The 10,817-nt window shown below is 44.8% G+C and overlaps 3 protein-coding genes across 3 annotated transcripts in view; 2 read left to right on the top strand and 1 right to left on the bottom strand.

Annotated features, from left to right (window-relative positions):
- Positions 1 to 322: 322 nt before the first annotated feature.
- Positions 323 to 2,146, top strand: yipf6 (Yip1 domain family, member 6). Its single transcript, XM_079286705.1, has 2 exons — positions 323 to 851; positions 1,367 to 2,146. Exons 1-2 carry the CDS (start codon positions 501 to 503, stop codon positions 1,712 to 1,714), a joined length of 699 nt encoding a protein of 232 aa, XP_079142831.1. The 5' UTR covers positions 323 to 500; the 3' UTR covers positions 1,715 to 2,146.
- Positions 2,147 to 4,144: 1,998 nt separating this feature from the next.
- LOC306789965 (uncharacterized protein) lies at positions 4,145 to 7,180 on the top strand. Its single transcript, XM_079286072.1, has 4 exons — positions 4,145 to 5,066; positions 5,182 to 5,385; positions 5,475 to 5,685; positions 6,424 to 7,180. Exons 1-4 carry the CDS (start codon positions 4,361 to 4,363, stop codon positions 6,674 to 6,676), a joined length of 1,374 nt encoding a protein of 457 aa, XP_079142198.1. The 5' UTR covers positions 4,145 to 4,360; the 3' UTR covers positions 6,677 to 7,180.
- A 673-nt stretch (positions 7,181 to 7,853) lies between these two features.
- LOC306789902 (uncharacterized protein) overlaps positions 7,854 to 10,817 on the bottom strand; it is a 7,547-nt gene continuing 4,583 nt past the window's right edge. Inside the window, exons 11-13 of the mRNA XM_079285985.1 lie at positions 9,613 to 9,706; positions 8,962 to 9,031; positions 7,854 to 8,698 (exon numbers count right to left, since the gene is read on the bottom strand). Coding sequence (XP_079142111.1) covers positions 8,367 to 8,698; positions 8,962 to 9,031; positions 9,613 to 9,706 — 496 coding nt within the window. The 3' untranslated portion in view covers positions 7,854 to 8,366. The remainder of the gene's footprint in view (positions 8,699 to 8,961; positions 9,032 to 9,612; positions 9,707 to 10,817) is intronic.

Below are 10,817 nucleotides of genomic sequence, written 5' to 3'. Positions count from 1 at the left end.
TGTATTTTACTTGTAAAATTGTATTTTATTGTATTTTTAAATTAATTAAATTGTATTTTACTTGTAAATGTTTTGAATGTTTTAATGAATGTTCTTAATTGTTTTTAAATCTCCTTTTCTTTTGCCTTATGTTTTGATGCTTTTAATGGTTTCATGTGAAGCACTTTGAATTACCTTGTTGTTGAAATGTGCTATACAAATAAACTCGCCTTGCCTTGTATTGGTGTGACTGATAAAACAATCCTCGTTTTGTTTTCAGAATCCCATAAAGCTGATTCTGAGTATGCACAAGCCGGATATGCGTGACTCACGTCCGGCGGAAGTAAACAACCCTCAGCTGACGTGGAGCTGCAGACTGTCACCGACCAGCTAGAGAAACTGGATTAACTGGAACTGAGTCGACTAGTTTGAGAGGAACATTTGTCGCTGTATATTGTGTTTGTATTTCTTTAATCTTTACCTCCCTTCGTTGAGAGACTACCGACAAACTCCAGAGCAAAATGGCGGCTGCAGCGGATGAGGCCAGCAGACCGTTCGCCGGACTGTCGGACGTCTCCATCTCGGAGGACATCCTGGTGGAGGGAGACATCTCCGTGCCCGTTGGCCCTTCCACCAGGCGGCGGAACGACGACGAGTTATCCACGCTGGACGAGCCCGTGCGGGAGACCATCCTGCGGGACCTGCGTGCGGTGGGTAAGAAGTTCATCCACGTGCTGTACCCGAAGAGGAGCAGCGCTCTGCTGCGGGACTGGGACCTGTGGGGCCCGCTGCTGCTCTGCGTGACGCTGGCGCTGCTGCTGCAGGGTGGAGCGGCCGACAGCGACGACCAGGGAGGACCGCAGTTCGCTGAGGTATTTATTAGACTTTAATGGTATTATTTATTAGACAGATTCATAGATAGATACTTTATTAATTCCGTAAGGGGCCATTCGTTCGCTACAGCTGCATTACGATACAGGTAAGCAATCAAAGTAACAGAGTAAAACATATGATTTATCAGTGGTGGAAAGCAACTAAGTACTTTACTTGAGTATGTTATGCTACTATTATACTTATACTCTACTAACGTACATCTCAGAGGTAGTCATTGTTATTGGCTACTTCTTACTTAAAACAGTTTCTAAAGTCTAAGATAACATCTTCAACTTGTTGTTTGACCAACAGCCCAAAGTCCAAAGGTTTTCCATTTATTATTGCATAAGATGAAGAAAAACCTTAGTTAAGAAGCACGACCTGAAGAATGTTTGTTCTTAAATAACAAACAATGAATTGATTCTCTAACTTATTGCATATGTTTCTTATATAATGCATTAAATCTCTCTGAATCCACTTTCATGTTGAAATAAAAAAAATGTTCTTCGTGCAGGTCTTTGTCATCGTCTGGTTCGGCTCCATCATCATCACCCTCAACTCCAAGCTGCTGGGCGGCACCATCTCCTTCTTCCAGAGCCTGTGTGTGTTGGGGTACTGCATCATGCCTCTGACGGCGGCCATGGCCGTGTGCCGGATCGTCCTGGTCGCCGGCTCGGGGACGGTCAGCTTCGCCGTGCGGGTGGTGGTGGTGACGGCCTCCTTCGGCTGGTCCACCTTCGCCTCCACGGCCTTCCTCGCCGACAGCCAGCTGGCCAACCGCAAGGCGCTGGTGGTGTACCCGGTGTTCCTCTTCTACTTCGTGATCGGGTGGATGGTCCTGACGTTCTCGCCGTCACAGTAGAAGAGAAACGAAAAGGAAGTGTTTGTTCAACGGACAAAAGATGAGGGCAGGAACTCAAACAAACACCGTTTTCTGCCTTGGAACGAAGACGAATGACTACTGAAGTGACTGAGTGTTTGTGGGCCTCTGATGAAGCTTTTAGACTCATCGAACTCAAAAAAATATTATTTTCAGGCAAAGCAGTGGCTCCTACTCGGATCCAGAGGAGTCCGGTTGACGCTGTGCTGCAGATGGAGAGTTAAGAATCTGATGTTCACATTCACGAGCTTTGTAAAGCTGAAGTCCATATGCTTGTATATAGAAATGCTCTACGAATGTTTGAACTAACAGGGCTTCACACAATATTATTGTTTTCCTCCTGGTCTCTGTGGGTATGTTGGAAACCTCGTAGTGTCTTCATGACACTCTTTAATAAAACATCCTCCGCTTTCATTCTCGCACTACATTCTTCATTTAGCAGATGCTCGACTGTCGAGCTGTTAGCGAGCATCTCTGGCCAAATCTAGTTCTACTTCTTGTCCTGTTTGTTTTAGTATTTTGGGGCGTACTTTAGTTTTTTAGTAGACTGATGACTGGTGTTGATATGCAACAAAGTGTCAGATATTGAGCAGGGAATATTTAGGTTTGTGGCTCGGTTCCTTGAAGCCCTCGGCCTCCAGAGCTCTCTACAGCCAGTTAGCTTAGCATAAAGACTGTAAACAGGGGGAAACAGCTAGCCTGGCTCTGTTCACATGTACCAACAACTCTGAATCTCTAAATGATGACCACCTTATGTTTGTTTGAAAACTGAAGTGTTGAAACAGTATTTCTTCTTTCCATTTTATGGGCGTCAATCCCAAGAAGGTGCGGACACTGAGAGCAATCTTCTTATCAGACTCTCGGCAAGAAAGGGAATAAATCTACTTCCAAAAATATCAAACTCTTTCTTCAAGGACTGGATAAAGTCTGAAACTGACACTTTGTGTGTAGTTCTGGTTAAACTTCACTGTGTGTCTGCACAGGCCAATGTGTTTTTGATGTTTGTCGGTGGGTATGGGTTGATGCAGAGACAATAATTTGAATTTAAGAGTACCGTAGTAACTGAGCCTGATTATCAGGTTATTTCCTCTGACGCAGGCATGCTGCACGTTGGCAGTCTGCTGTGCTCTCTGCGTTACGTACTTTATTTTATGCCGTGTTTCATCAGTCGGCCTCTTGTCTGTGCTGGTTCTCTGGTGTGTCGGGGTCATTACATTGAGGGAGATAAGAAAAGAAACTCAAAGTCTCATGGCTGCAGAAACTAACAAACCAGCGTTAAAGAAGTCAGATTTTCCTGGTAGAGGAGAAGATTTAGGAGAGAGTTATGAGATGCATTTTAAAACAGACGAGATGGTTTGTGTGTCTTTTTCTGGAAGATAAACATCTCAACGGGGTTTAGCTTGAAGTCCCTCAGAATTAAAGAGCGAAAGCTTCTCAAAGGAACCAAGATTTTACACCGAAGTTGAAGAATCCTACAGGAAGAAATTATTTATGTACCAACAAGAAAAAGTAAAATGTGTTTGTTGGTTGGAGGGAGGATGACTCGATCTTCATGATCTTTACCTTCGTGTTACAGCTGATTGGTTAAATTCCATTTTCATGACGTTGATGCTTCCTGCAGAGTTAAACGGCATTCTGGGAAATGTAGGAAGTCAAACTGCTGTATAGAAGCAGATGCAGCAGGTTCAGGAAAAGTGGGTTCATTATAGAAAATAGAGCGATGAGAATGGTTTTGTTTGTAAACGTCACGGTGATGTAAATGCTTCTACTTTCCTCATGACCTTTTCTTTATCTTTAAATCGCTGGGCTTTCTTTGTTGATTTATTTTCATTCATATGTATTAGGTTGCATCAACAAATGAGATTAAATATATTTCATCAGCTGTGATTGTATGCACATATTGTTCTGTTCACTAACAGTTTGTTTTAACATCTTAATCATTTACATATGTTTGATGCTGTGATCAGGCCACAAAAACATTAAATACAATTATTAACATCCCATTTCTATTAATGCAAGCTTTGGTTCTTCACTCGATTGTTCTGGAGAATATTTTTACAATAATATGTAAAAAATATATGAAATTTAAAATAAATACAATGAAGATTATTTATTTCCCATTGAATTAATGTATTACAAAATTAAATTACGTCATCAAATTAACTTATTAAATAAAATCTTTACAATTACAATAGAAAATAGATTAGAAGACACAATTACACAATATTCAGTTTGAATTTTTCCCGAGTACATTATACACAGATACAGTATTATATTTTAAAAGATATTTTCTTTTATTGATACAGTATCCATCACATATTTTTCATACTTTCTAAATAAAAGGAAACTTTCATTTTTTTACATTTTACGTTTTTGAATAACAATCGACGTCATCACAAAGCGACGGTTTCTGAACGGGCGCATTGTAAGCCAGCGATTGCAGCTCTAATATCCGTTTCAACGATAAATAAACAGGTTGTTTACATTTTAAATCACACTTAGCGGAAGTTTTTCAGCAGCTTCCGGTCTTAATCTCGGACTTATCACAGAAACATCCATCCATGGTCTCAACGCGGAGCTGTTATTGTACCCGCTTTCCGCTCACTTGAAGCGGCCTCGTAAGAAGCGATGGAGGGGCTGCCTCAGCTTCCACCCGAAGTTTGGGTCTACGTGTTCAGCTACCTGAGCACGGAGGAGAAGCACACGGTCCGCTTGTGCACCAGGCACCTGAAGAGGCTGGTGGACCACCCGGCCCTGTGGAGGGACTACACGGTGGTGCTGTCCGACCTTCGCCGCTACACCTACGGCTTCTGGGACACCCTGAACTACCGCAGGCTCACCCGCGTGGCGGTGCGACACCTGCGGCGCAAAGAGTGGCGGCGGCTCGTCACGTTCCTGCCGTCGCTCACCGCCGTGGTGTTCGTGGACGGAGGTCGGACCTACAAGCAGAAATACCTGGACAACCTGTCCCGGTTCCCGGACTTAAAGGACCTCGGTGTGCGCAACGCCACCTGGGACGAGCCGATACTCGGGTGGAGCTTGACCGCGCAGCTGCACGAGCGGCTCACTCACCTGAGCGCGTGCAACGTGCGGCTGCCGTGCACGGTGGACTTCATCAACGCCGTGTCGCAGCTGGTCAACCTGCGGTACCTGCTGTTCCACCAGCAGGGGGAGGGCTACGGGCTGGACACCGTGAGGCCGGTGCCCTGCAGCGTCTTCCACAACCTGCTGCTGAGCCTGAAGAAGCTCAAGCACCTGTCCTGGGGCATGAGGGGGGAGCCGCCGGAGCCACTGCCCGACGACTACCTCAGTCCACCGGACCCGGAGCATCCAGGTGAGCCGGTAACCCGATCACCTGATCACCTGGTGCCTCTTTACCTGCTGTGGTGCCTCTTTGTTGCTGCATATTTTGTCCATTTACGACACAAACCCTCCTCTTCCTCCTGTAGGAGCGGCCCGGTACGGCGGCCCGGCGCTGACCAGCCTGGAGCTGGTTGATTACCCAGAAACCATCCTGCCCCGGAACGCGCTGAGGAGCCTGACCTCGCTGAGGTCGCTGACGGTCCGCTACAGGTACATCAGAGAGGGCATCGAGTGCCGCCTCACGTCCTGGCTGAGTCCGCTCCAACAGCTGGAGACCCTCACCATCATCGGTGAGTCTCAAAGCTCCTCCTTTGCTCCTGCAGACGTTGCGTTTGTTATTTATTTAAACATTTATATCATTTGTGCTTTGTCATCTCAGGCGGCAACTCTCTCGCCGTCTACACGACCACCATCCCGTCCAGTGTGAGCAGGCTGACGCTGCGCGTGGCCATAACCCTGAAGGACATGGACTCCATCGCACCGAAGGTCCCGGCGCTGGAGCACCTGGACATCGAGCAGAACCGCTCCAGCGGCAGCCTCTGCAGACGGATCCCCATGCTGTTCCCTCAGCTCAGGACGCTCAGGATACGGTGAGCCAGACGGGAAACCAGCTCAGGTTCTTAGACCAGAACCACGTTCAGGTTCTTAGACCGGAACCACTACAACCAGTCACGTCAAAATAATTCAAAATATAATTCCGATAATCACCAAAATATGCTTAAAACTGGAATCACTTTACCTTGTTTAGAAACAAAACTATTTAGATGGTACCACAGTGCAAACCAGAGAGGAAGCTCTCCTCTCCTCAGACCACATAGCTTTAGTTTCCTGCTGTTTAATGGCTCCGATTTAAGCTTCAAACCACGAAGTCTTCCAGTGCTGCTTCCTTCAAACCAATCCTCTCGAGACCCGACTACTGTAACTCCCTTTCCTCTCTCGCGTCAACCTGAAGTCACTCTCTCACCTCCAACTAGTTCACAACAGACGGCATCACTTCCTGGCTTCTCTGCACTGGCTCCCTGTTCGGTTCAGAATTGATTGTAAGATTTTACTGATCACGTTTAGAGCACAAATACAAAGAAGACATGTTGACCCCTTATGATGCCGCTCGCAGCCTCAGATCCTCAGGAGGAGGATCAAAACTAAAGGTGACCTGAGGAGATGAGGCTTTTAAATCACTTCTTAAAACCCATTTTTAAAGACTGGCTTTTATGTGATGTCGTTGCTTTTGAAATTATTATTATTTTTTGGTTTTGCTTTGCTTCGTCTGCCATAAAGGTGCTGTATAAATAAAGTTATTATAAGACGTCTGACGTCCTCTTTCTCAGGTTTTTCCGCAGAGAGCCGGAGAAGGACCTGCTGAGCCTCCACCGGCTGCGTCACCTGGTGCAGCTGGAGCTGCTGGTGGAGCGCTCCTTCATCCTGAGGGACTACCTCAACGGGCACCCCTGGCCCAGCCCCTGCGTCCAGGAGCTCATCAACCAGCTCAGAGAGCTGTCGGAGAACCGGATCACCGTCATCACCACGATGCGCCAGAGGAACCCGCTGCGAGAGTGCGACTGTGTGTGGGAGGGCGACTGACGTGGAGGGGAGTCGATTGTTATTCCCCCTGAAGAAGAAGACGAAGAAGACGACAGAGCCGGTATCAAGAGAAACATTTGTCTTCAGACTTTAACATCATGGATCATATTCCAGATCCTTTACATTCACAGACCACAAATTTATGGTTAATGAATGAAAAATGTTGTTTTCAGACACTTTGGTTGTCTGAGTTCTGCGTTTATTTTATCTATTTCACTCCACTTAAGTAGCTGAGAGACGTTTTGTCACATGGTTAGTTTCTCAGTAAATGGAGCCGAATTGAGCTTTTTATTCTTTTTGCTTTGTTTTTTACTCTCTTTCTCATGACTGTGATGTATGTTACAGTCTGACTCGTTACAAACACAAGAAAGAGATCAGCAGCCGCTTTAGAGAGGTTTAGTGCAGCAGCTGGACGAGTGATTGTTCAGTTGATTCTTTTTTATGATTCAGTTATTATTTAGTTAAAGGCCTGAAGGTGAGACGGTGACGTTGGATGACTGTATGCTGAAGGAAAATGAAATTGTGTAAAAACAGTCGTTTACAAACACTGATTTTCAATTAAAAGAGAACAATTCATCATTTCATTTGGTATTTATTTTTCTTTGTCTCTGACTCTTTAAAAGTTAAATACATTATTCATAAAAGAGATAAGGTTTCAGACCGCCCTAAAATATTAGTTAACATTACCAAAACAACTTTCTCCACTTCATCAAGTGTGTCAAATGTCTGTTCTAAATTCCACACTGAAATACTTTTAAGTACGTTTAAAGTGAGATTGAGTCAGTCTGAAACATTGGTATGATTTCAGTCTACGAACACGACATGAATGAGACATTTTTAAGTCTTTATTATCTTGAGGAAGTTTCTCTTTACTTTGAGATACAAGCTCATTATTATTCAAATAGTTTTATAATTAAAATGTCAGTTTTGGTCAGAATTAAGGATTAAGTTTGGAAAACGTCCCTCCAGTGTTTTTCAACATGTGAGTTCAACTGATTTAACAAAACGAATGTTTTCAACAACTCAAAGAATGAAACATATCGCCTACTTTTCTTTTTTACAAGAAATATTTATTTAATATTCTCTCATCTATACAGAATAAACATGAACAAAAGATAAACTATTACAGTCTGAGGACACTAAACACACCAGACCTTTCCTTTCACGTGAGTTAAAGACGTGAGTTCAGCGTTGATGTAAACGTGCACGCTGTCACGTTATCATCATATTGAGAAAAAAAAATCTGTTTCTGGGTTTTCAGCTGCAGTTTTCTTCTCAAAGGCTTTGAGCTTCTTTAGAAAGAAGAATACCGTATGCGATGATGAAGATGAGACAAAGAAACCAGTAAAAGTACTACTGGTGTGTTTCCACAACGGGGATCAGGACGCGTGTTGAAGAACTCTGAACCTAAGTTTGGTTCAGAGGAACCAGGGAATAAATAAAGTTAATAAAGGTGTAAAAAAAAAGAAAAGGTCGCAGGCTCAAAAACAAAGCACCGCTTCGCTCAGAAAACAAGAAGTACTGAAGTGTCTTGTTGTTTTTCACTTCCTGAGTTTAGTTCTTGGAACTTTTCATGTCCAAAAAGTTTCCCGTTTATTAACTGAAATGTAGATGTCTCTGCAGAGAGAAAACGGTAATACAATGACTCGACAAGGACTCGTAGAAGTCGAATAATCCAGCAGGTCGTTCCTCAGAACTCCAGCAGGAGCGTCAGCGGCTCTTCACAGCTCAGCACCATCTCCTGCCTCTGTCCGTAGACACCCTGCTCCACCACCGCGCCCGCCTTCTTGCACTTCGCCGAGCCGGACATGAACTCCCTGCAGGCGGCCACCAGGCTGGAGAAGAGCTGGGCGCCCCGCCACAGCTCACAGCCGCCCCTGTGCTGCACCCTCCTCCTCCTGGGCACCGGCTCGCCGAGCAGGGAGTCCTGGGGGATAAATAAAACGCTCCCCGGGAGGTCGAGGACGCACACCGAGTGACCAGAGTCCTTTCGGAAAAGTTTGGTGGTCATCAGACTGTTGGCTGTTGAGGAGATCACAGGAAATTATATGTTTAATATATATACACACGGTATATATTTAAAGTCTGGTCCATGTTTAGACTGCAAAGACGTTCATAATTTGAATTTATTGGATGATAGCCTCTTGAAACGTAGCAGATGTAGAATCAAATAAACACAGAGATAAAAACATCTTTACAGGATAAAATAAACACTGCACGTCCCATGTGAGGAGGAGCATTAACCAGATTATTATTATTATTATTATTAATAAAACACATCTCACCCATCTCGTAAGCGACGTCCTCGGTGGCTCCGTGGAGGAAACACACGTACACAACCATCCCCTCCTGGATCTGAAGGACACACACGTCGTTGACTGGAAATGTATTTCACAAATAAAATCAAAAAATATTTAACAAATAGTTAAATGAAGTAAAAGTGTGTCTAAAAAATAAATAAAACAAATAGATAAATAAAATTAAATCAATCCAAAGAATTAAAACACAATTAATTAAAGTTGAGACGGTGAAATAATGAGCCAATATAACAATACAATCTGTATGATTCAATGAGTGAGTTTCCAAAGTGAAATAATATGTCAACGTTCAATGCTCACGTTAGCATTTAGTATTATTCTACATTTAACATTTGTAAAAGGCCGTCTGGTGGTCAAGAACCAGTTCAAGCACAACATCCCCAATTCGACTCCAGTCAGGGTTTTTGTTTTATGTCTGAAGCTCCACTATTATTGACGTATGAGCACGCTCTGTGACATTTACCAAAAGGACAGTTGAGGTTGTCTGGAATGTGATCTTTAGATGAAAAGTCAAGAGGATCACGAAGATTCATCCTCTGAGGATCATGAATGTGTGAAGCAGATTCCATGGAACTCCATCCAGACAAAACAAACAACAGAAGGAACCTTCAGACCCACCTCGGCCCACTGAGCGTCGGCTCCGTCCAGCGCCGGTCTGATCTTCACCTTCGCCTGTCTGCACTGCTGGATGACGGTCCGGGCCTGAAGCCTCCTGGTCCTCGAAAACAGAGCAGAGCGGCTCAAGTATTCAGCCGTCAATACATACACAGGAATCCTACAACTACTACTGCTAATACTATGAAGACGCGTCAATTAACTAAACAGTTCAGTATTTGTCATCAACTGCATATAAAGAGAGGATGTTGGTTTGGACCAGGGATTCCCAAAGTGGGGTGCGCGCACCCCTGGGGGTGCGCGAGCTGCCTCTAGGGGGTGCGCGAGAGAAAAAATGTAATGGCGGTGCAGTCCCGTCTCCTAAAAATTACGTTCCCCCAAAACTAAAATGCATTCTCAATTACGTTTGACCACAAACGTATTTTCTCCCTGATTACGTTTGTGTTTGACGTATTACAAATACGTTTCTCATCAACATATCTTTGCTGTACTCTAGTCTTTATTATTTTTCTGTGATCTGCCTCGCCTCTACCCCGCCACCCACGAGTTATTGACCCGCGGCCTGTTCCGAGGGCTGACAGACCTGACGATCGGGTGCCTCACGGCGGGGGCTGCTGGAGACCTCGCGTCCCGGCGCCAACGGGTGAGCGCCGCCACTCGGAACCATAAAACCAAGTCCCTGATTTCACCCGGGGACATTCTGGAGGTATTGTGACCGGGTGATGTGCCTCGTTGCTGGGGAGGTGCGTGTGTGTATGAGCGCATTTCTGCCGGAGACAGGCGGTGTGTTGTGGTAGTATTCTGACTGCGTAATAGGGAGGAGAGGCGGTGGTGGAGAGGGAAAAAAATGTTAAAGAGATGGTGGAATGTATGATTGGAGAGAGAGAAGCGAACAAGTTGGATGTGATCCCGCGTCCAACAACACTGTCGCGCGCATCGATGCTTTGTCCGAAGACATCCTGGCTACATTAATCGGTCGCGTGAAGAAGAGTGAGTTTTACTCTCTGCAAGTAGACGAGCCTACAGATGTGGCCAATCTGACCAATCGTCTGGTGTACGTCCGTTACCTTTTCGAAGGCACGGTGCAGGAATAGTTTTTTGTGTTTTTTATCTTGTAAACAAACGCCACGCGCGAGCAAACTGTTCTCTCATTAGTCCGATTTTTATGCGGCTCTGTTGCTTTTTTTTTTTTTTTTAAAGGTGTGTGT

This window comes from Melanostigma gelatinosum, assembly GCF_949748355.1.
Source record: "Melanostigma gelatinosum genome assembly, chromosome: 16".
Lineage (NCBI taxonomy): Eukaryota > Metazoa > Chordata > Actinopteri > Perciformes > Zoarcidae > Melanostigma > Melanostigma gelatinosum.
Note: the sequence above shows the minus strand (reverse complement) of the source record. Positions and strands in the feature narration are given on the sequence as shown.